A 26,812-nucleotide genomic window follows, 5' to 3' on the forward strand; every position below is an offset into this window, starting at 1 on the left:
GCTGTTGCTAGGACCCAACATCCCCCAGGAAAGATATGGCACCAGTGTAAGCTACCACACCAGGGTTAGTGGAGAGTGGGACTCAATCTTGCAAGATTTATCTGAGCACTCTGACTCCACCCATGCAGGAGAGCAACGATGAAGGCTCAGACGAGGTGGAAGTTCAGCCATAGGGCTTGTGGGGACCTGTTTTGCGCATCCATGCCAGACGGCATTGAATGAGAAACTCGACATATTTCAGACGCACAAGCAAAACCCCCTGAAGGAGACAGGCACTTTCAGAAAAGCAAAATATTCTGAGGCATGTCAGAGAAGATTTATGGAAAAGTAACTGTGTGATCTGAATCCAAATCAACCGTTGTTTTCCATAGGCTGGGGAAATCTATGGAGCTTGTAAGGCTTAGCCAGCACAGACCAACATCACCTGTGGGGGAAGTGCCAGAGCCCCTCAAGGGACAAGGAATATAACAAATTCCCACATGTTTTCTCTCCCAGCACTTACTGCAGTGCTTTGCACACAGTATATGTTTAATAGTACTACTACTACTACTGTTTGAGTCTTTGTCCTGGTCAAGATCCCAGCCTTCAGGCCAGAGATAGAGAAGAAATCCAAGATTTGTCAGCCCAAAACAACCATAAGGTAATGCCTCCCAGGCCTGTGGTGTGGGTTTTGTAGAGTGTCAGAGACCCATTCAGAACAGATTTGACTGGGTAAATGAATTCTCCCAGCTTTCTTCAACCTCTCACCCCAAGCAAATCCAACAAGAAATTATTTTTCAATTCCATTTCCTCTCTGTAAAATCAAAATGGTACCTCTGTCTTCCTGGAGGATAAAAAGGGAAAAGGTGAACCACAAACTGTGATACACACCTGGGTTTACAACTGGATTTCTCTATAAAGTCATGTCACTCAATCAGCTTTCCCCTTCCTTCCTAACCTCAGCAATTACCTTCTATAATCCAGTCTACACAGTTTGCTCCTCTAACACCAACTTGCTCAAGGTACCTCTGTTTCATCTGTCTAGCCTCTGGCTTCTCACCCAAATCCTCCTTCTGTCTTGGAACACCCTCCTCTTCATAGCCGACAGACCACCACTCTCACAATCTTCAAAGGCTCTACTAATACATCCTCCAAGAAGCCTTTCTTGACTAATCCTTCATATCCCCACCCCATTTGCCCTTACCTCTGCATCACCTATGCATTTGGGTCTGTACCACTCAGGCACCTTGAGTCCCCAGCCTCAGCCCCACAACAGTTACAAACATATACTTACACTCTGTCACTTCCCCTCTCTATAATTTATTTTAATCTCTCCCTCCCCCACTAGTCTGTAAAGTCTTTGTGGGCAGGGCTCATGTCCACCAATTTTATTGCATTACACTTCCCAAAAACTTAGGACAGTGTTCTGCACTCAATAAACTTGGCCTAATAATAATTAATAATGATCATGGTATTTGTTAAGCACTTATTAAATTCCAGGCATTGTTCTAAGTGCTGGGATAGATACAAGCTATTCAGTTTAGACACAGTCCCTATCCCACATGGGGCTCACAGTCTTCATCCCCATTTTGCCAGATGAGGTAACCGAGGCACAGAGAGGTAAAGTGACTTGCTCATGGTCACAAAGCAGGAAAGTGGCAGAGATGGGATTAGAAACCAGGTCCTTCTGAGTCCCAAGCCCAAGCTCTATTCATTAGGCCACAATGCTTCTCTGTTGGATTTGGTAAAGAGGAAGTCATTGGAGACTTTGGATTGAGCAGACCAAAGGGAAGGGGTGAATATCTCCATATACATTGGAGACAATCACTCTGGCCCTTCCTAGAGATATGTGGCCAAGCTAACCCACTTTCCCCTCTCCCTGGGAAGTACAGGCAGTATAGACCACACACATGAAGTGGCTCAAGTGGGAGGCAGCCTGAGTTTTAAAGCTTGTGATGGTCTTTCCAGACTATTTAGGACAGCAGAGTGACTCCGTGGATTCCAACGGTTAACTAGAACCTTTCTGACATCAGACTGCTGCTCACCAAGTTATTGCTCTTTTTGAGCTTTTCACTGTCCTTGCCTTCTATGTGGTATTTGTTTTCATTGTTTCGTCTTTTGTTGTCTGCTTCTAAACCCCACTTTATTCTTAGATTGGAAGCCCTTGGAGGGACTTGGACCATGTGGAATTTTTTCCAGCATTTAGTACAGTGTTGGGCATGCAATAAGTGCTTGATTAAGTACTACTCCTGCTACTACTAGTAGTTATTAATCCCTTAATGTATGCAAAGCAAAATACTAAGTATGGGAAAAAATACAAGGGTGAGAATTATACTTTTTTATGGTGTTTGATAAGTGCTTAATCTGTACCAGGCACTTTTCTAAACACAACAAATTAGTCAGGTTGGACACAGTCCCTATCCCACATGGGGCTCACAATCTCAATCCCCATTTTACAGACGAGGTAACTGAGGCCTAGAGAAGTGAAGTGACTCGCCCAAGGTCACACAATACACAAGTGGCAGATCTGGGATTAGAACCCATGTCCTTCTGACTCCCAGGCCTATGTTCTACCCATTAAGCCATGCTGTTCTACATAGCCCTTTAACTGTCTAGGGGATCACAAGCTAAATGTAAAAGAGGAAAGGGGACTGACAACAGACACATGAGGAAAGTTGAAATAATAGGAACACAAAAATAACATCAGACAGGTTTAAGTACAAAATAATAATAAAAAAAAGAGGTATCACGACAAGACCTAAACCTTACAAGAGGAGAAGTAATAACATGACCTGTCAATCACCCTTGGAGTGACAGGCTCACCTAATGTTTCAGGGGAAGACTGGGCAAAGATGGATGGTAGAAGGGAAGCTTAAATAGGGAGGCAGACACAGGAGAGAACACAGCAAACACAGGAGAGAACACTCTCCCTCACTTGCTCTTCGTACCCTGACCTGAAAAAGCTTCTGTCCAAGATAGAAACTCCATGTAGCAGGCCTGGCCTTCCACAAGGAGAAATAAGAGGATGGACAGTATCAGTCTACATCAATCTGTAGTTAAGCCAGGATTTTTGTGTAAAGATTCTGTTCCCTAATTATGGTTGCTGGGAGTTTCCAGAGTCCTTGCTAGGAGAGAATTAAGAATTGAAGATTGATACTGCTGAAAATAAGAGTGAATACTTTTGTATTTCTTTTCTATAAACAAGTCTGGCATGGAGTGTGTGTGATGTGAGCTCATTATCCCCAGATGACTTTTCCAACCAGCTGCTGGGCTCACTGACCACATAATGTGGGGAAACTCCCAAACCTTCTGTGCCTCCTGAGAGTCCAAATCTTTCAACACACAAAACCATGGCAGCAAATTGCCTTTTTAGGGTACATCTGCTGGAACTATTTCCAGAGGGGATTGCAAAGGACCAATGGAACTCAAAGTCAAAAGATCTGAGTTCTAATCCCAGTTCTCCCACTCATCTGCTCTGTCACCTTGGGCAAGTCACTTTATATCCCTGTAACTTAGTTTCCTCACCTATAAAATTGAGGGTGGAGGAGGTGGAGTGCATAAGAGACTTGCTCTCACTATTTAGAATATGAGTCTCGTGTACAGTAGAGACGTATCTGGACTGATTATTTTGCATCTAACCCAGTACTTAGGTACATAAAAACACTAATAAATGCCATAGCTATCATTATGAATCTGACAGTGAAGATAGTTGTAGTCTGGTTCAGGGCTGGTACCAGGGCTGAGAGATTTGAGTTGAAACCTCCCGTCTGAGCAGGGACGAAAGAAAACTAGACTCAGATCAGATTGGGGTTATGGACCAGGGCACCTTTAATATGCCCTGTAATTAAATTAAAATGGGTGTTGCATGGGATTGGGGATGGAGGGCAGGGGGAGATGGGGAGGGAGAGGGGGTTGAAGCAAGGAATTTCAAACCATGAGAGAAGTGGGATTCCAGCTCAACCTGATGCCCACTGTGAAAGAGGGGAATCCCCAGGCCCCTAGGTTGGGCCAGAAGCTGCAGCAGGAGCTCAGGTCAGTTTCTCCCATCCCCACCCTGAAGCAGACCCCACACCCCACCCAGAGCCCCACCATTAGCTGCGGGAGCAAGCAGAGATGTTGGTGGCCAACTGCCTACCTAAAGCACTGAAGTCCAGTCCCACACCGGGGTCTCCACCAAGGGGCTGCCGCCACAGTGGGGCCAGGTTGGCTCCTCAGCACACACCCCGGCATTAAATCTGGAGCAATGTCTCAGTTGTTCCACAACAAGATGTGTAGTTTGGGGTAACACAGATCTTCAGCAGAGGCCACTACAAAAGGGGGCAGCAGAGGAGGGTGTCTTGGGAAATGGCAAGCACCCCAGGGAAGGGGGGTCTGTCCCATTGCTGCCTGCTAAATATTTTAACGCAGCAACAACTAAATAAGCCAAATAATTTAAAACCATTAAAGACTCTGAATATTTTCTTCAATCTAAGTGAATAATTTATGGGCTGGAGCTGTAATAAAAAGAAAACCCAGCACAGGGCTTAAGTTCCAGGGAATACGCACCCAGAATAAAAGATCATGTTTCAGGCTCATAAATAAATGAACACCCCATTGAGAGTAAACAGACAAGAAAATGTTTCTGCCTCCTGGTGCAAGAACTCAGACACAAACCCAAGGATAAATGGCAGAGGGGCTGCCCCAGTCTGCTAACCAGGGTTGATTCCTGCGGGCCCCAGCATTTGACTGAGCGATCCAAAGAGAATTGAGCTGTGTGCCACCAGATCTGTGGACACCACAACAGTGGAAAAGAGTTGCCAATCATTCTTTGACCTTCCAGATATGATTGTCCCTTTGCTCTAGCTGTTGGCCATCAGGTGACTGAATATGAGATGAGCCATCCAAGCTGCACATTTTAGGGTTGGGGGCCATGAATCCCCAGGTTGTGGCTTCTTTTCCGTGTTCTAGGTCCTCCAATAGCATCTGCTCTGTCTGGGTTTTGCTTCCTCATGTGATGGCTTCTTCCAAGTGTGCTAAGTCCTCAAATGGCATTTTCTGTGTCTGGATTTTGTTCTGATCCTAGGAACCTGTCTCCTATCAATGGAGGGGAGCCAGGGGCATCTGGATGCTGAGAAGGGTGTGCTGTAGACTTCCTCATTCATAGTGTGCATAGAGCACTAGGGGCAGTGGATAATAAAGGCACTATAGAATGGGGGCGCTGGAATTTCCTTGGTACCAAAAGGGAATCAGGATAGAATCCAGAGTATCCATCCTGGAACTATGATTAAGAGCATATTGATTGCAGGGTTATTCCTGCCACCATCCCCCAGTTCTCACAGAACGTATGTTAGTATCAGGGATCCACAGGGCTGGGTCAGAGAGGTCTCTGATACAAACAGAACAATAAGCCAACAGGGGCTACTAGCACGATCTGCCGAGAACCTCCAGGCTCAGCGGCTAGAGGAATAACCAAACACATCAACAGAGGACCAACAGTATCTGTGGTGATGCTGGGGAGAAAAAACTGAGTAACTTTGACAGAAGGTTACACTGTGTTCAAACTAGCCACTTATGTATTGAGAAGCTACGCTGGCACTTGTACAGACACAGACATACACACATACACACACCACACACACACTGATACCCTTCCCGCTATTTTCAATTTTGTTTCCAAGTTCAAATTTTCCTTTGATGAGTACACTTTGCCATGAGAGAGCCCCAAATGAAATCTCTCAAAGGTGCCTTTAGGGGAATGGTTCTGTCTTCAAGGTTCATCTGTTGTCGATCTTTTTTAATGCAGAAGGTAACAATATTGCTGTCCCCATTATACAAAGGGAGAAACTGAGCTACTGAGAGAGTAAAATTACTTGCCCAAGAGAGTAGCATAACCAAGATAAGAGACCACATTTCCTGAGTCCCCTTCCAAAGCTTTAGGTAAATACCATTCACTGTACCATATAATAATAATAATAATAATAATAATGATGGTAGTTGTTGAGTGCTATGTGCCAAGCACTGTTCTAAATGCTGGGGTAGATACAAGGTAATCAGGTTGTCCCACGAGGGCTTCACAGACTTAATTTCCATTTTACAGATAAGGTAACTGAGGCACAGAAAAGTTGAGTGACTTGCCTGAAGTCACACAGCAGACAAGTGGCAGAGCTGGGATTAGAACCCACAACCTCTGACTCGCAAGCCCATGCTCTTTCCATTAAGCAAAATAGAGTAAGCTTCTATCTAGTCATTTCTACTACACTTCACACCATGGTATCCCCCTCAAAAAACTCCTCATTTGTGTTCCTATTTAATAGAAACTAGAGTGTGTGTACCTTTCAGGTGTTCAGCATCTTCCAGGCCTACAAATACTCCTCCAGCCTCCTTGGCATTCAGTGCCATGCCCACTTGGCAGCTATGTAATCAGTCCATCCATCAATCAATCCCAAACCTTTATAATTGTGGCCAAGATGGTGGCCATAGCTCATGATGACTCCCTCTGGCTTTTCCTCCTCTTGGAGGTCAGTGAGCAGCCCACTCTGCCCAGCATGCTCCCTGTCCTCTGGGAGAGGAAGAGCTGGCCCACCTGGGCTCAGAAGCGGCCTACCTCGAGGCTTGCTCCTCCGCTTCCGCCTCCCAATTGATGCGCTGCGCAGGGCTGGCTGGAGCTGGCCAATCTCTATGGGCGTGTTGGTGCGGAAACTTTCCTTGAACTTCTGCATCAGGGACTCCACCGTTTCCTGCGTCACCTCTGTGGCTACAATGTGGGCAATGGGGCGAAGGTTAAGGCATGTTTGACACCCAGCACCCAAGATCCTTTTCCAATCACAACCGGCCTGACCTGATCCCCTTTATCCCAAGGTGATGAAATGTCTCTCCCCAAGAAGTTAATGTCCCTTTCTACACTGTTCTTTTCAGCCTCAGAGGCTTCTGATTTCACTGAGAGAGGTCTGATTCTGGTAGTGTTTTAAGCCCTTGGGAATGCTAAAAAAATCTTTCTAGAGTATTGTTTTTTCATTTTCTGGTTACAGTCTGAATCCCACATTTCATCTTTGAGTACCTATAAATCACAACCAAATAACATGGAAATCAAAGATGGAGAACACAGATTTGTCTGGGATTCATGATAGGATATGTAAAAAGGCATTCCCATTTTGTTTACTTCTTTTGGGAAATAACCTGCTAGGAAAGCAGCTAGAAAGTGGCCTGTACCTGTTAAGAGAATGGTAAAAGAAAGACAAGACCAACTCAAGAAGCCAGTTCAGAAACAAAGTGGCCTGCCGGGGAAAGACGCCAGATGTTCAGATACCTGATTGAAAGTCTCCAGAGAAGAGGTGGAAAGAGCAACAAAGATATAAGAACGATGTTTGTAGACAGGAAGAATTGGGAGAAATGGGATAAAGCAGTGCAACACTGACAGAGGCAGAGAGCAAGCTGATAAAGCAGAAAGGAACTAATCACACTTTCTTGCTCCACTGATTGGTTTTCTCACTACAATAATGGCTACAAGTCCCTCTGTTTCTTCCAATACCCCATCTTAGAAGAGAAAAGGAAGGGACAGTACTCTTTTTCTTCTTGTGAAATAATCCCTAACCAAAGAATCAGATGTACGAAGGTAATAATAATGTAATAATAATAATGTTGGTATTTGTTAAGTGCTTACTATGTGCAGAGCACTGTTCTAAGTGCTGGGGTAGACATAGGGGAATCAGGTTGTCCCACGTGGGGCTCACAGTCTTAATCCCCATTTTACAGATGAGGGAACTGAGGCACAGAGAAGTTAAGTGACTTGCCCACAGTCACACAGCCGACAAGTGGCAGAGCTGGGATTCGAACTCATGAGCCCTGACTCCTAAGCCCGTGCTCTTTCCACTGAGCCACGCTGCTTCTCCACCTCTGAAGGTGTATTCAGATCCCCGAGAACCCTGTGCCATTGCTGGAAAGAGAATCCTGTCCTGGTTGGATGATTGGTTTGACCCAGTAATCATGGGCTACTGGCCTTAGGGCTTGATATTGCCATCAGGAAACCCAGAGAGGCAAAATCCATCTTCAGAGCTCACCCAATCTGAACAGTGGCAAACCAAGAACTGGTCCAACAAGCCAACCAGGAGATTTCACCACTTGCATCTGGAGCTCTTTAGCAGATTTCTACCAGAAGCAGCTAATTCAAATATGACTACAGGGGAAGAGTACTCTTCCAAACACTTAGTACAGTGCTCTGCATACAGTAAGTGCTCAATAAATGCCACTGATTGATGAATAGGGTCATAATGAGAGGCAAACCTGGCTGGGTACAGTATTCCTGTGACCTATGTAACTCAATATGATGAGAGGCAGTGATACCTCTCTAGTAACATCCATCTGTCCCCACAAGTCCCTCCTTAGGAAACTCCAGCTTCCCCGGGGTTGAAAGCATAGGGAGTTTCCCTCTTTTCTGGGAGGAGTCAGTAGTGGCAAGGCAGAATTTGTGATCCAAAGAGTATCCTTTTCCAAGTGCCACATTAAAACCAACCTGGGTTAGATGGGACAATATGTCACTCCAGCCCCTGATTATTCTTAATCTGATTAACCCTAAACAAAGCAAATGGACTGTAGGGCAAAGATATGGAGGTAAACAAGAGAAACTCACTTCAAAGAAAAATCTTAGAGCAACACCATACTTGGAAAAGACTAATGGTTCATCCATATTCTAAGGTCCTTTTTTTAAGTGGCATTTGTTAAGTATTTACCATGTGCCAGGCATTGTAATAAGCACTGGGGTAGAAACAAGCTAATCAGGTTGGGCTCATGATATTAATCTCCATTTTTACAGATAAGGCAAATGAAGCACAGAGAAGTTAAGTAACTTGCCCAAGGTCACACAGCAGAAAAGTGGAGGAGGCAGAATTAGAACCTAGGTCCTTCTGACTCCTAGGGCCTAATCATATCTACTAATTGCCATGTACCTATTAGAGTGCTCCACACATATTAAGTGCTCACTAAATACCACTGATTGATAGTCAGTGTCAACGAAGAATTTGCATGAAGGGTGGGATAAACACCCTCCTTGTTATCCAATGATATAGTAAGCTATAGGTCTTTAATCATCCTTGACTTTTCCCTCTGTAAACACATTTTAAACCAATTTTCCATGAATGGATCCAAACCCTTCTTGTCCCTGTGTATATTTTCCTTCTTCAAGAAAGAGCTTTGGTTCTCTGAGCAACAGGGAAGCCCCAGTCCAGGTTTGTGAATATGACCTCCGTCTGTTTGGATATTCCTGCCAAAAGTCAGAGCTTGAGGGAGAAGTGGCAGCTGAAAGCTCATTTCAGTTTCACCCTGGAGGCTTTCACTCCCTTCTCTCTACATTCCTTACCTCTGGTGAGGTCTGAAAAATGAAATCTGAAACATGAAATCCACCTCCAGGCCCTAAGCACCACGCTTCAAGGAAAAAGAACCACCAAATCAGCATCCAGGCATGTTCAACAGATGGAGTTTGATTTGAGCAGCACAGCAGAAACAAAAGAGGGGGAGGGGGAAATTCCATTCTAGTTGACAAATGAAGTCTTATCAAGGTTAATTTAAACAAATGATAGTGGTGTAGCATACAAGTAGAGCTCCTAGGGCATCTAGTTGTTAGGACAGAGGGAAACAAAAGAATAATCTTGTGGTGCTTGGAAATGCTATGTGGAGAGTAGAGTAGGTATTGTTCATTTCCCTAGGCTTCGTCTCTGATAGAGAAAACCCAGGACCCCAGGATCAGAATGGTCCATTCATCCTGACTTTAACTCAGAGTCAACAACACACCTGTGAACACATCCACAAGTCATCAGAAATTACTGTGGTTCTTATTAAGCTCTTATTCTGTTTTATGGCTTGCAGTAGATACAAGATTGTAGTTTGGACACAGTCCCTGTCTCACCCAGGGTTCATTATCCATTTTATCCAAATTTGTAGAAGATAACAATAATTATGGTATGTTAGGTGCTTACTATGTGCCAAAGACTATATTAACCACTGGGGTGTATACAAGCAAATTGTGTTGGACACAGTCCCTGTCCGACATGGGCTCACAATCTCAACCCCCATTTTACAGATGAGATAACCAAGGCACAGAGAAGTGAAGTCACTCACACAGCAAGTAAGTGTCAGCCCTGTGTTCTATTCACTACACCATGCCCATTGTCACACCACAAGCTGGTGGTAGTTGGGATGAGAACCCAGATCTCCTGATGCCCCCTGCTCTGTGCTTTTTCCACTATGCCTTGTCTATCATCTCACATGTGTTCTCCTACATACACTGAGGGGTGTTTTACAGGATCTTACTACATTTCAATAGAAGAGAATCATTTTGTCCCTTGGGATTTTTAATATGCTTCAAAGCCTAAAGGTCAGCACTCAGTCAGGTTTAACAATAATAATAATAATAATAAGAAGAAGAAATGATATTTGTTGAGCACTTATTATATGCCAAGAACTATTCTAAATCCTGGGATGGACACAAGATAAACAGATTGGACAGAGTCCCTACCTAACATGGTACTCACAATCTAAGTAGAAGGGAGACCAGGGTTTGAATCCCCATTTTACAGATAAGGATACTGACATACAGAGAAGTGAAGTGACTTCCCAAGGTCACAGCAGGAAAGTGGCAGAGCTGGGATTAGAATCCAGGTCCTCTGACTCCCTGGCTCTTGCCTTCCAATCCCTTCACCTTGACTAGGGTTAGTATTAGATGCTGCCCACACTTCTGTCCAGGAAGTTCAGCTTTGAGGTGAAGGACCCTTACAATAATACAAGCAGCAACATGGCCTAATGGATGGAGCACATGCCTGGGAGTCAGAAGGACTTGGGTTCTAATCCCAACTCTGCCACTTGTCTGCTGTGTGACCTTGGGCAAGTCACGTAATTTCACTGTACCTCAGTTCCCTCATCTGTAAAATGAGGATAGACTATGAGCCTCGTGTGGGACAGGGACTGTGTCCAACCTGATTATATTGTGTCTATTCCAGTACTTAGCATAGTGCCTGGAACATAGTAAGCACTTAACAAATATAAAAAAATAACAATAGCAGAGCAGCTGGCACACCTTCATCCCAGACTATATTGTCAATAGAACTTCACCAATCAATCTTGACCTGAAAGTACCATCTCGCTCTACTCCTCTACCAAATCAACCCCCTAGCCTGGACTGTGGTGTTCTAGTCTATTTCTTAAGAGCTCTTTCTCCACCCTGTGGAGTGAGGGTAGTTGGGGATGGTGAGAGTGTGGACATCAGTTGGATAGGCAAGGGGGGACTCCATAATTAGTTCTGTCTCATTTTGTCCATATGCTCTGAGCTTCAGGCAAAGGAAAGATTTAACAAACCAAAAAAATCCAGAAGGTCACTGTACCTAGTCTATCTCGGTCATTGTTTACAAGGTTCCTGCCATTATACCCAATGCTGAGCTATGCTGCCACTGCATCTTAATTAAGACTTGCTGGTCTTCTTCCAGCCTGCTATTCCACTGGAACTCTCATTTAACCCACTAAGGCAGATGCTGAGGCCTCTAAGACCACAGATGGACAGCTGAGTCCACTGATTATAAATTCCTCAAAGGGAGGGCCTATATCATCTACTTCCATTGTATGCTCCCACACACCTAGCTTCGAGCAGGACCTTGATAATGATGATAAAAGAGGAGTCAGAGAAAGAAGAGGAGAAGGAGAAGGAAAAGGGTGAGGAAGAGAAAGAGGGGAGGGAGAAGAAGAGGAGTAGGAGCAAGATGAGAAGAAGGAAGCAGAGAGGGAGAAGCAGGAGGAGAAAATATCCATGGGTGGCTCCAACTCAGGCTTTTCTTAGGATTCCAGGTATTGCCTGAGTGGACTCTAAGTTTGATGACTCTGTAAGTTTGACTTCCGTCTTGTGGTTCCTCAATCAATGTTCCATAATACCTCAGAAAATGAGCTCCATGATGGATATCAGCAAGGCATTTGGGGGACTACATTTTTTTAATGGTATTCATTCAGTGTTTACTTTGTGTCAAGCACCATTCTAAGTACCAGGGTAGGTACAAGTCAATCAGGTGGAACACACACCCTACCCCACAAGAAACTCATAGTCTGAGTAGAAGGGAGATTAGCTATTTGCTTTCATTTAAAAGATGAGGCAACTGAGACACAGAAATTAAGTGGCTTGACCTTGGGCAAGTCACACAGCAGGCAATTGGCAGAGTCTGGATTAGGACCCAGGTCCTCTGACTTCCATTCCATGCTTTTTCCACCAGGCCAGGCTGTTCTAATTAACTACATGAACTCTTCTAAATCCCTTATAATAGTTTTTCCATACATGACTGAGATATGGCCCAGCAGACTGAAATCATCAAGAGTCCCAAGAATTTCCAGAATTCCACCTCGCCAGTGGCTCAGACAGGAGGATGCTACAGGGATGCCAAACTCAGTTCAGAGTATCTTAGAGGGTGGGCCAAGAAGGGAATGTTCCTGGCAACTCTACCAGAAGCACAGCCACCATTTTTCTACTTCACTGGGGATATGTGCAGAGGACAGTATGCAGGGGAGCACTTATCACACCTGGAAGCCATCATGTTCTTCAGGAAGAGAAAGGAGACAATAGATGGAATTTGCTTTTTCTCTGATGCTCCCAAAGGTATGTCCCTCTAGACTGTAAGATCACTGTGAGCAGGGAACGACTACCAATTCTGTTATATTGTATGCTGCCAAGCGTTTAGTACAGTGCTCTATACACAGAATGCAACACAGTACGGTGTCTTGCTCTACCTCACTGAGCTCCAAGTGAGAGAATGGTGATCATCGTCCTCATCATCATCCTCACCATAATCAAGATGATAATGCATTTAAAAGCCAATATTGTTGGGGATAGTTGGATTATTATAATCAACATGCCTCCCTGGGCTAGACAGTGGCCATACTATAAAATCCTGGGGAGTAGTCTGAATATGTCACAGGCACAACCATTAGAATCTGATTGGCCCATGTTCTCAGCAGCTGAAGATGGTCAAAGCATATTTAGGGCTAAGCAATTTGCTGAGATGGCAACAGGCCTAACTTTTATGTTTTGCAGCTCTCACACATGCTTCATGCCAATGACTATCTATATTTCAGTGACCTTTCCCACGCACATCTTTAGATATTTGCATAGGATGATATTTTTAGGATCATTTTCTTTTCTTCCCTATCATTGTTATTTCATGGCATGATTGAGCATGGCGTGAAATCCAGTCTGCCTTTTACATGAACAAAACATTATACTTAGCCAATTATGTTTCAGTCAAATAATTTACTGATTCCCTCATCACTACATCCAGCAGAAAAACATTCATGCTTATTCTATCAAACATTCATGCTTATTCTTTCAATATAAACCAAACCCTTCTTGGCCACTTAAATAAATTCTATTCCCTTAAACTACCTGCTTGTCCCACAGAACTATATCACCATCAACCCAGAAGTGGAAAAGATGCACCTTTGAATGGGTGAATCTGGAACCCACACAAGACCAAAAGCTATTGTTGTCTGTATGTACCTGCCTCGCCATTCCACTGCAAACGTCTTGAGGACAGGGTCTGTATTTTTTTTTGTTTCTGGGACACTCTCCTAAGCACTTATTGCAATATTCATCAAACAGTAAGTGCTCAATAAATACTAATTATTAATTGGCAGAGTTGAGAAGTCTTTTTCAGATTGAAAAATGAACTCATAATACACATATGCATGTGTGTTCACACACACACCAAATTAATGAAAGTCTAGTTCTCAAGTGGCTTTCTCAAGCCCCTAACATTAAAGCCCCCTCCTACCTCACCTCGCTGCTCTCCTACTACAACCCAGCCTGCACGCTTGGTTCCTCTGGTGCTAACCTTGTCACTGTACCTTGATCTTGTCTATCTCACCACCGATCTTTTGCCCACAACGTACCTCTGGCCTGGAACACCCTCCCTCCTATCAGACAGATAATTACTCTCCCCAACTTTAAAGCCTCATTGAAGGCACATCTCCTCCAGGAAGCCTTTCCTGACTGAGCCCTCGTCTCCTCTTCTTCCACTCCCATCTGTATCGCTCATACTTGCTCTTTCATTCATCCTCTCTCTCTTCCTCATGGCACATATGTATATGTATGTGAATATATATGTATATATATATATCTATCTATCTGTATATATGTGTAATGTATTTATCTATTTATATTAATTTCTATCTTCCTCTCTAGTCTGTGAGCTCGTTTTGGGCAGGGAATGTATTTGATGTTATATTGTACTCTCCCCCAAGCACTTAGTACAGTGCTTCACACACTGTAAGTGCTCAATAAATACTATTAATAATAATAATAATAAAGGCCATTATCCCAGTCTTCTTCAACATGTCTATAAGGTAGGGAAGGAGCCAACATTAAAATTGCTATTTTAGAAACATGGCTGTGAAATGGGTTAACTAAAGTGGACAGAACAAGGAATACAGAAACTAGATGACTGGGAGACCCAAAATACCATGGAAGTGCACAGTAGAAGGCCCATTTTCCATCTCAACTTTTTTTAATAAAGTAATCCATTTAGGGCTCAATTTTCCATTCCTAGTCTCAGCTCAAAGGTTTGGGGATTTTTTTTAGGCTCTTTGAACAATTTCAACATTTCTGAGTTACCCTCTAAAACCAGCAATTTTTTCATTTAAAAAGCAATTTGAGGAGTATGTATTTTTTGAACTTGGATAACTAGAAGATGGATGAATTTCAGGAGTTGAAACATTCCAGGTTTCTTGTCCTTCTTCCTGGATGACATAATGAAAAAAGCCAGGTAATAAGCTAGTGAAAAATTGCCTTAGCACATGCTTGGTAAGAAATTTCCCTTGTGCTTAAGACAAACCCACTGACCAAGGGTGTTTTGATATGAAGGAGATAGAGTGTGTGTGTGTGTGTGAGAGAGAGAGAGAGAGAGAGAGAGAGAGAGAGAGAGAGAGAGAGCATGCACAAACTCTGTCTTTCATTTTCAAAGATGACAGTACTGTCAGGAAAATTTTTTCCATGTATAGGTGATCACTTCATGGAGATAATAGGACAATTGTCCCCAAAGCTGATTGAGCTGAATTCTTAGATCTTCTTGATCCAGGTTTCTGGCGAGAATCAGGACTTCTAACCAGGGCTGAAAAGACCCAAATAGGTGTTTTTTGGCCTGTTAACTATTTGATGCTTTCCCCTACTCAATCTTTTGTACCCTCACTCAAAATGAAAAGTTAGCACTCAGGTATTATTATTATGATTATCATTACTATTATATTAAGCACTTACTATGTGTCAAGTACTGTTCTAAGTACTGATATAAGCATAAGTTCATCAAGTTGGACACGGTCCCAGTCCTACATAGGGTTCACAATCTAAGTAGAAGGGAGGATAGGTATCGAACCCTTATTTTACAGTTGAGGAAACTGAAGCACAGAGAAGTTAAATAACTTGTCCAAGGTCACACAATTGGCAATTGGCAAATTTGGTATTAGAACCCAGGTCTTCTGACTCCCAGGCCAATGCTCCTTCCAATATGCCAGGCTGCTTCTCTGACATGCAAGCAGATGTTACTGAAGAGACCATTGTACAACAAATGATGGAGTCTACATTATGGGTTTGTAAAGCTAATTCCTTGATGTGCTAAATGCATTTGCCATTTGCAAAATCTGCTTCTGTCTTAAAAGTAGTCTCCTCTTTCCTGATTTCTTCTACCAGGCTACACCATTTTCTGTGCTGGTTTCCCCAAAATCTATTTCATTTTTTGAGACCACACTTCCCTGTGTCATTAAGATATCTATCTATCCTCCCCAGCTGGGTGTGCCCACATTCAGTTCCTCATAGAACAGTTACTTGGGTATCCGGTAATTGATTTTCCTCACTTGACCCAACCATTAAAGTTGTGTTGCAGTAAGCATTGCTTCAGTGGTGGTGAACTGACTGCATTCCAGAGCCTGATTGTGAGCACTCTTGACTTGCCATTTGAATGCTGCATATTCAGGTGAGGCTGGGTCAACTTCCCAAGAAGCTCCACGTCTTACAGGCATATAGAAATTGGATACCACCTCAAATCTTCAGATTTTCTGTTTGGTATGAAGTCTGCTACCCTGTTGCTACCACCTTCCTCCTGATCACCTCACAAATTCCTTATTACTGGTGGTAGTAAGTGGAGTTGTTATAATAATTATTTATTTATTTTATGGTATGGTGTGATATAAAGTGCTTTTTATGCACCAGGCACTTTTATAAGTGCTGGGGGTAGATAAAAGGTAATCAGGTTGGATACAGTCCATATCCCACAAGAAGCTCACAGTCAATCCCCAGTTTACAGATGAGTTAACTGAGGCACAGAGGAAGGGAAGTGACTTGTCCTAGGTCACACAGCAGACAAGTGGCAGAGCAAGGATTAGAATCCAGGTCCTTCTGAGTTCCAGACTCATGTTCTATCCACTAGGCCATGCTGCTAAATACGTATTTTGTGCAGAACATATACTCAGTGTTGTAGAACAACACAGAAGGGGCTCACAAAGTAAGAATATGGGAGGGAAGACTGGGACACATAGGAAAGATTAAAAAGTTAAAGAAAATATATAAAAGAGAACAACATTGATAACTACAAGAGGAATCTGTCACTGTGGCTAGAAGAGCAAAGTTTCAGAATCCTTGAGACTCAGAGTACAACAGTCATGGCTGCAGGTACAGTCAGTCACAGTGGCAGCCACGCCTCCATAATGATCGAAATGTTGAGACAGCATAATGCCACTGTTTCCTTACCCTCCCAGGTGGACAAGGAGGAAATGACAGGGTCCCAGTGGAGATGGCGAGCAGTGCCTCATGGTCTGGTACAGGACTGGTGGAGGGTCTGCAGTGGGGCCACCTTCTCACACTTCCAGGCATGTGTCCATGCGTTATTGGAAAATTTGGGGCAGGGAATGTGTCTGTTATATTGTTGCATTGTACTCTCTCAAGTGCTGAGTACAGTGCTCTGCATACAGTAAGTGCTCAGTAAATATGATCGAGTTATACACTGCCTAGGTAGCAGGATTCAGTGACAGGACTGACTCCTGGGATACCTATAATAATTTTGATCAGGCTTCCCAGGTGCAGGCTGGTACAAACCTTTGATTTTCTTAGGCTTGGTGTCAGGTTATAGTATTAGGCCAGTTAATCATCTGCATGCCTTAAGAATAATGATTGCGACACTTGTTCAGCACTTACTATGTTCCAGACACTGTACTGAGCACTGGGGTAGATACACAATGACCTCATTGAACACAGTCTCAGTCCCACATAGGGCTCACAGTCTAATCCCCATTTTACCAATGTGGTTACTGAGGCACAGATAAATGAAATGACTTGCCCAAGGTCATACATATTAGTTGCCTAATTTGTAAAATGGGGACTAAGACTGCAAGCCCCATGTGGGACAGGAACTGTATCCAACCCAATTTTCATGGGTCTACGCCAGCACTTCATATGGTGCCTGCCACACAGTAATCACTTAACAAATACCACAATTACTGTTGTTATTATTATTGGTGAACTTCCCTCAAGTTTTGGAAGATATGCTTAGAAGTTCACTGTATTGTTTTTGTCACCTCTGAGAGATTTCTTTATCAACTGTGGTGAGCGCTGTTCCATCTCTATCCTTCATCGGTCCTATGGCAGAGTTTCTGAGACCCTATAGGTTCTATGATGATGAAGGAAAGTCCTGAGCTTGATGGTGATCAACATATCCCTGGTCTCCCATCATTAATAAATACGATCGAAGGGTTGTGAAGTTGGAGATCCTTACCCCCATTCCACAGCACTTTAAATATTCTCATACTCCAATACTTTCCCATCCCCTATCTGTCGGTTTCAATTTCTGTCTCCCCCTGTAGACTATAGGCTCCTTGTGGCAGGGATCACAACTACCAACTCTGTTGTATTATACTTTCCTAAGTGCTTAGTTCAGTGCTCTGCACACAGTTCTCAATAAATACCACTGCTATATGGGGAACAGAACATTTTCTCCACTTGAGCTGTTGCAAGGTTTATCGGTTTCCTCCCATAAGGATTTACAAGGTGTGTTTAATGCAATTCTTGTTTTGTGGCAGACAATTTACACATCTGTGTTGACTTTGTTAAACAAGTCTTCACAGCTGCATCTTGAATAGTGTCTCGAAGAAGTTCCCATTCCCTGTTCACATCTCTAGTTGTATCTGAATTCCTTTGTTTCAACAGACTTTCGGTGACTCTGTCACAGATTTCATGAAGATTTCTTTAATCCCCAGAAGCTTGATATTTATCCTTCTTGATGGGTTAGGTGATGCTTTACAAAAGTTGGTTACATTGATAATTGGAGTTTTCAATTAGAAGGGCTCCATTTATCTTCCAGATCTTGCTGTTGGTCTAATCCATAAAAAGTCAATGTTTTGGCCTTAACTCCATACCCATGATATCCTTTTCTCATATTTTGGAGGCAGAAGATAGTGTTAATGATTAGCAGCTTATGTTTACAGCATTTTCTGACCAGGATGGCTGCTAATGGTCAATCTACAAGCCAACTGCCCAAAAACATAGCTTATACTTCCCGATTTCTCTTTTAAATTGAAGACAAATTTCCTAAATACAGCATGACAGAGATAAATTTAAACATGTGCAAGTCATCCCAAGAAAATGGTAAGGATTTTAGAGTAATATTAATGCATTCATGTTACAAATAGGTCCTATTTCTCAACATTAGACTCCTAGACTCTGAACCTTAATATGTAGACAATGAATGTAATGAGGATGAGTTGATGCTACTATGAGACTCAGAGTTGGGCATTTAATGTCTTCAGCATTTCAATTTATACCCTAGCATGGCAATGAAGGAGAAAAAGTAACAACAATCAACACATACCATAAACCTTATATGACTCCTCAGTCACATAGCCAGAAAAGAGGCATGGCTTAAGAGGCAGGGCTGGGAATTCCAGCAGCACTAGGTTCAAATCCCATCAAGCCATTGACTTCCCCAGTGGCTTTAAGTAAGGCCTTTTGCTCCAGCTAAATGTCGTGTCATCCTCCATAAACCTGGATTGCTTGAGTGGCCTGGGCAGAGCCTCCAGGAAGATTCAGAAACTGATTGAAGACTCTGAAATCTGAAACAGATTGTGGCTGTAGAGGGCTCCTCAGGGGGAAGTGAATATAGACCCATTGTTCCCTTCCTGCAATCTGACTTGCCAAACCTGAGGCCAACCTGCCTTCTGAGGCAGCTGGCAGCTGGCAGAACAGGATTCTTGTGCTCTCAGCAAAGGCCTGGGGTCCAGGAACAAGGAAATGTATCATTTTTTCTCAAGTTTGTACTTGGTGGTGGTCATCTAGGCTTCGGTTTCTGATGTCATTTCAATTATTCAATTAAACTGGGTTGGCTTTGCTCTTATTCCTTTCCAGTAGCACTGAAAGCAGCAAAAAGCATAGAGCCAATACTCCCTAACACTTCTTAGGGAATCATCTAAACCAGTCTCCACAGGTATAAGTGTCATCATCATCATTATCATCATTATCATCATAATCATCATCATCATCAACCATATTACCGATGAACATTTCCTGAGTGCACAGCACTGTTTTATAATGAGAATGTAAGAACATGTACAATGTCTTCCTGGGTCAGACCATTAATTCACCTAGCTCTGTATTCTACCTCCCACAGTGGCAACAAAGAATTATTTAAAGCTATCAATAAATAATGAGATGCAACCCTCCCTGGATTTTCTCCACTGAAGCTCATTTTGACTAGTTCTGAACATTTGAACAAATGACAATCTCTGTGATTAAAGCATCTCACGGCTCTAGGGATCACCAGGAACAGCAGAGGGTTGGTCAGTAGTGGACCAGCATGATTATAACCATTGGCTGTGCCAAGGAAATTTATATGACTTCTTTCTGCTCTAGGCAGGCTTGAACAGTTAAGTACAGTTTTGGTTTTCCTTCCTCCTCTTCCATCTCAGAGCAGCAATGGACTGAGCCAAGATGTTCGAGGATCTTGGGAATAATGTCTCTAGTAGAGCAGAACAAATACCCACTCTGATGTTTTTGGTAGAATAATATAGATCAATCCTGGGAAACTATTCGCACTGGGCGACTTGCGTACACGGGCCGGTGGATTCTGAGGAATGCTCTCATTCTGCTAGATGTGCAGGATGAGGTAGAGCAGTAATACAAAAAGCCTCCAAAACTGATCATATCTTGAAGCCCTGTGCATAATGCTGATAGCTTTGAAAGCCCACAGAATCCACAGATAATTTCAGATATGACAACTGGCTGGGATTATCAGCAAGGCAGGACTCCCTGCCTCTCCTCCCCCTATTTTTTTTCTCTTCTATCCCCAACAAGCCTCATATTATCCATCAAGCTGTCTCAAACTCAGACCCCTGGTGTCACCTCAGCTGGCTTGGAGAAAGCATTCTGGGCAAATATTTTTCTTCAGGTCTGGGAAAATCTCCACAATTTGAAAATGCAACAATAGGTATTTTTAAATTAGATACTCAATATTGGTCTTTTTTCATCACCTTTGGCATTAAAGCAAGAATTTACATATCTTATCAAAGCCTACCTATTTCTTTTAATTGTAAATTATTTTCTGCAGGAGGAAGGGGAAATCTCAGTTTAAAATGATATCTTCTGGGAGAAAAATAACAAATTTACCTTCCTTTTTCACATAGACCATTATAAAGCTCCTTTCACTCTTCCCTTCCATAGCCTTACCCAGTGCTCTGGGCTCAGAGCCATAATGGCCTTTTACTTAGTATGAGGCAGGAGAAAGCCCAGTTATTTTATAATTTTTTCAGGAAAAATTATAAAAACCTCATCTGATTTGTAAAATGTGTGTAATGCCTGACTCTTGAGGACAGCACTTTTGGGAGGAAAACTATGGCCCTCTTGGAACCTCTCGAGTGACAGGAACTAGGCATGTGTGGTTCCCACCTAGAGAAGCAGCATGGTCTAGTGGAGAGAGTATGAGCCTGGGAATCCGAAGGACCTGGGTTCTAATCTCGGCTCCTCTACTTGTCTGCTGTGTGTCCTTGGGCAAGTCACTTCACTTCTCTGTGCTTCAGTTACCTCAACTTTAAAATGGATATTAAGACTGGGAGTCCTATTTGCGACAGGGTCTATATCCAACCTGATAATCTTATATCTACCCCAGTGCACAGTACAGTGCCTGGCAGATAATAAGAACATTACCACAGTTATTATTATTATTATTATTATTACATTTTTCCCTGGCTCTTGGTACAGTGTTCTGGATGAAATAGGTGTTTAATTAATACTTTTACCAATCAGTGGTATTTACTGAACACTTACTATGTGCAGAGCACTGTACTGAGCACTTGAGAGAGTATAGTACAGCAGAATTATCTGACTCATTCCCTGCCCATAATGAGCTTATGGTCTAAAGACTACTAGACTACTAGTACTCTACCACTGTTACCTTCCCCTTCCTCCATTTGTAGGACCCACCTCCAGAGCTAGGTGATGCAGGATAGTAAGAATGAAACTAGAGGGTTACCCTTCTAATAATAATGACTAGAACTATGGCATTTTTAAGGTCATAACTCTGTGTCAAGCCCTGAGATAAATTCAAGGTTATGAGATTGGGAACAGTCCCTGCCCCATGTGGGGTTCACCATTACGTGACCCCCCCCAAGCTATCCTCCACTCCTCCGCCGCTCACCTCCTCATGGTCCCCTTTTTGTGCCTGTACCACCGTCGACCCCTGGCCCACGTCCTACCGCTGTCCTGGAATGCTCTCCCTCCTCACATCCACCAAACTAACTTTCTATCCTTCTTCAATCCCCTGATAAGGGAGGAAATGTCCTTAGGGGAGCTTCCTCACCAAGATAGCAGGATTTTTTAAAATTTGTATTTAAGTGCTTACTTTGTTTCAAAAACTGTTCCAAGTGCTGGGGTAGGTACAAGTTAATCAGGTTGGACACAGTCCTTGTTCCACATGGGGCGCCCAGTTTAAATAGGAGGAAGAACAGGTTTTGAATCTCTATTTTACAGTTGAGGAAACTGAGATCCAGAGAGGTTAAGTGCCTTGCCCAAGGTCACACAGCATACAACTGGCAGAGCCAGGATTGGAACATAGGACCTATGACACCCAGTTCTGGGCTCTTTCTACAAGGCCTGAACACAAGATTGTGTACTAAAAGTCAGGGATGCTCTGAGAAAACAGTGAGATAAACTTCCTGGCACCAGTGAGGAATTAACCAAGAGTCCCTCTATAATACGGGAGGAGTTGGCCACCTATCAGGTAACCTGTCTCCTTGCCATAGCAACTAGACATGCTCGGTGGCAAAGATGGTGATGTTTACATAGTAAGAGACTTATTTGAATGTTCATGCCAAATATACGCAAAATGCCAGTACATACTAAACCTGCAAGTGGACTGTGTGGGTAGAGGGGGAGTGACTAACATTGCTCTACCTCCTGGGTGGTGCTCACATGAGCTGAGGGAAATAAACTGTGAGACTGAGAGTGGGACAGGGGCTTCTATGGCCACTGAGTTCTTGTAATAGAGCCCTGCCGCTCCATGGCACAGGATTGTGTGCTCATGTCAGAATCTTGCGCACTGGGGTCTGGTTGCTACCAGGGTCCTGGTACTCATGGTCTTTGGGTTTTTCGGAAGAGAGGATGCTCTTCCAGGGGACAAGGGTCTGAATGTAATCCAGGCAATAAATTCAGCTTTATTCATAAAATGGGTGTCATGTGCTGGTGCATAGCCCAGACAGGGAACAGGGTAGGGAGCTGCATAGGGACCTTGGCTAACAATCCCCATTTTACAGATGAGAAAACTGAAGCTCAAAGAGGATAAGCAACTCACCCAATGTCACAGCAGGGAAGTGGTGGAGCCAGGACTCTAACCTAGATGTCCTAACTCCTAGTCCTGAGGCCTTTCCAATTAAGGAGCAGTGTGAAAGGCTCCCAGAGATTCCACAGGATAAACCAAAGTTTCTGGAAAAATCAACACTGAATTGTTAGGAAATCAGAGAAAGGAGATAGATCACTGAGAGAGGAAGTCTCCTCAACCTAAAGTCCTAGACTAAAAACTTAAGGTCGAATGCAAGTGAGGTCCTGGTTTAGTGCAAAGTTCCACCAGGCCTCCATATGCCATAAACCTAACAGTCTCTCAAGCCTCTCCTCGTTGTAATGGGAGAGGAAGTTCAGCTTGGCAAACTTGCATGGAACAACAGCTAGTCCATGTAGACAAACCATCCAGACACTGTAGTTACTTACAACCTCTTGTTACCACCCTAGCCCAGTGGGGCTGACAGTCCACTTAATAATAATGTTGGTATTTGTTAAGCGCTTACTATGTGCCAAGCACTGTTCTAAGCGCTGGGGGAGATACAAGGTCATCAGGTTGTCCCATGTAGGGCTCACAGTCTTCATCCCCATTTTCCAGATGAGGGAACTGAGGCATAGAGAAGTGAAGTGACTTGCCCAGGGTCACACAGCAGACAAGTGGTGGAGCCGGGATTAGAGCCCATGACCTCTGACTCCCAAACCCAGGCTCTTTCCACTGAGCCACGCTGCTTCTCAAGCCACTTAAGGAGTCTGTTCCTCCAAGAGCCCCCTACCTTAATGACCTCTTGCCCCTCACCTTCCTAGATCTGCTACCAATCACCCCCCATGGCTCTCAGATACCTGTTCATTTGTTGGCTGAACTGATGCCTTTGACTGAATGAGATGTTTTTTAATCACTTGTGTCAGGTTTTTTTTCCTCTTGTTCCCACTGAATGATTAGAGATTCGTGTCTGTGCATCTCCACCACTAAACTGTGATTCCCAAGATGTCCTTTATTTCCACCATATGTTCGCCAAGCCTCTAGTGTAGTGCTCTGCGTGGAGATGGTCAGTGCTTATTGGTGATGGTGATGTGTTCAGACCACATGTTCCCTCTCCTCAAAAACCTCCATTGGCTGACTATCCATCTCCATAGCAAACAGAAACTCCTTACTATCAGCTTTAAGGCACTGAGTGGACTTTCCCCTTTCTACCATACCTCATTGATGATCTATTCCAAGCCAACCTTCACACTTTACTCCTCTAACTCCAATCTTCTCACAGTACTAAATTTTATCTTTCTCATCACCGACTTATTACCCATCTTCTGTCTTGAAAGTCCTCATCCTTCATGTCTACCAGACCACCCCTCTATTCATCTTCAAAGCCCTTATAAAATCACATCTCCTTCAAATGGCCTTCCCAGACTAGGCCCTCACTTCCCTTTCTTAACTTTCCTTCTACTTCAACTATGGACTTGGGTCTGTTCCCCCTTTAGCACTTTCATTAATTCATTCATTCAATCATATTGGTTTTGATATTTACTCCTCCTCCAGCCCCAGAGCAATTATATATATCTATCTGTAATTTATTTTAATGTCTGCATCCCCTGGTAGTTTGTAAGGGGGCTGGGATCATCAATACCCCCTTTTTTGTATTGTACTCTTCCAAGCACCTAATACAAAGCTCTGCACCCAGGAAGTGCTTGATAAATACCATTGATTGATGATGATATTGATGATGAATCAAGAAACAAATCATATATAAGTGCTTGGAAGAGACACTAGAAGGAAAAGACATTGTACCTGCCTTCATGAGGCTTCCAAACTAAGGCAAAATTGAAGCTATCATTTGGAGGGCATGTGGCTGATTCCTTTCCCTAGCCAGCTGAACTCAAAAGAGTAAGATATCTCCATAGGTTTCTTTTTCATTGCCTGATGTAGGCTTCCAATGACTTTAAAATGAAAACTTTAAGCATCACAGTGCTCCTCAGGCCACCGGCACAGGTATGAATTATCTTCGTTGTTCTTCTTCAAATGACGTTAAGTCGTTTACAACACACAGCAACCGCATGAACATAACCACTTCAGAACATTCCATCTTCTGTCATAAAGTCATTCTGTTATGTGTAACCACCAATTTATCTTGGTATAGATACAGATGTGGTTTACCATTGCCTTATTGCATGCAGTAAAAACTTGAGTCTCTGCTGTTGTCTGTGATCAACAATTTGATCACGTGATCATCTGCCTTTTATTTTTTCCCATGCTGATGCTGCCCAGCACAGGTGAATCGACCTTGTCTGATGCTTCAGCTTAGACCTGTCTATTATGGGTAACTCTATATAGGATAGCTTTAAGCTTCATCAGTATACACAAATTCTCCTGCCACGTTAAGGGGTCGATTCATAGCTATCCTTGTTATCTGAGTAAAAACAATGAATCCCCAGGAAACATACACTCTCTCACACATGCATTATAACAGTTGGAAATATCACATGCCAGCTTTCATTACAGACTTAATATTTCAGGAATAGATCATGACATTAGACAATCTGGAATGAATTAAACTCAAACCAAGAAAACAAGTTATTGCTCTTGTTATCATTATTATTGCTAATAATAATTATAAATGCCTAGGCTCTATCAATATGCCTGATGAAGTTACAAACAATGACTCATTTTCTCATTAGCATGCTTTGGTCCATTTCCACACTGATTCTGAGTCTTAACTATGAAGGAAAAGCCAATTTCTGATCTTATACTAGAATGCTCTGGGACCTACTTTCCATGACAGCCAAAAGGCCATTGGCCCCAATCAGGATGGTTAAATCATATTTTCCCTTGGCCATTGCTTATGACTTTTTGATAATCTTCTCCGCCACCTTACTGTGCCAACCAAGGCTGGCCCAGATCTGACTTCAATCATCCCCACTCAGACAGAGCCTGTTTCAGAAGATAAGCAACAAAAACCATCACCTCAAGATACATGCCAGAAGAGGGAGTGGCTCTTTACAAAGATGATGGTGGCAATTTCATCCCACCATGCATTCTAGGAGTGTCCCAGCATCTTTCAAATATAGCAGACACCTGAGTCTTTATAGATAAAGCAGCCACAGGGATCCACTCAAAGATCGAAGTGTGATTGTCCTTCACAAAGATGGTGGCAGTATGGAGGCTTGTAAGTCACAGTTTTGGAGTTGACCTACCACAAGTACTCAATGTGTACCTAACCCTAACTGGACAGTGGGAGGGACAAGACTGTGGAGGTGGTGGCAGAGGCTGAGAGGCTATACAGCAGTAGGGGTTATGGGGAACTGCACTTATACAAAAAGCTTTGCATAATATCATTAAGTTATTGTGAGTGTGTGAAACATAAAGACAGAATAAGAAACAGGGTGCATGGGTGATTTTCCCCCCATCTCAAGATGACTGAATGATTGAAATCAGCCCTGCATCTACAAACAGGGCAAGATCCATGATTATTATTATTATCCATCAGAGAAGTCATCAGTCTCCACCCCCTTCCAGACCTCTTGCAAAAGGACAAATTCCCAGAATCCTTCAATCAGATGAGGCTCTGTCCTGGTAACCATAGGCATCAGAGGTGCTGGTGGAGGTGGAAAGGAGGAGGAGGAGGAACAAGAGGAGAGAATGGAGGTCCATCGAGGAGGAATAACTCTAGACTCTCTCCGCCTTTCCAATCACTGACCCTCCCTCATCCTCTCTCCAGTCACGGTACTCTCAATCACTTCCTGGATAACTGTTTCCACTCATGTGTGCAAACTAACCATTTACTGGAAAATGCCATGGAATGTTAATTTCATTTAGAGTAGGGTAACTGCAAAAAGTGCTTCCATTTTTTTATTATTATATGAAAAGAATAAGCATTGTATTAATAAGGCCTTTTCCAATTAAAACCACAATCGCAGTCCTACTGTTGAATAACTGCAAGCTATCTCTCATGGAGTCTTCACTTGGGCAGTTATTTTCCCTCCTTTCATCATGGCAATTAAGATAATTTTCCATAATTATAAACACATAGCAGAAGA

General features: G+C 43.1%; 1 protein-coding gene across 2 annotated transcripts in view; it reads right to left on the minus strand.

Moving 5' to 3' along the window:
• Nucleotides 1-26,812, minus strand: part of ASTN2 (astrotactin 2) — an 869,558-nt gene that overhangs the window by 610,364 nt on the left and 232,382 nt on the right. For both annotated transcript variants that reach the window (XM_029062728.2, XM_029062729.2), the window contains exon 4: nt 6,563-6,712. In XM_029062728.2, the coding sequence (XP_028918561.1) occupies nt 6,563-6,712 (150 nt within the window). The remainder of the gene's footprint in view (nt 1-6,562; nt 6,713-26,812) is intronic.

The sequence above is a fragment of the Ornithorhynchus anatinus genome, chromosome 4, assembly GCF_004115215.2.
Source record: "Ornithorhynchus anatinus isolate Pmale09 chromosome 4, mOrnAna1.pri.v4, whole genome shotgun sequence".
NCBI lineage: Eukaryota > Metazoa > Chordata > Mammalia > Monotremata > Ornithorhynchidae > Ornithorhynchus > Ornithorhynchus anatinus.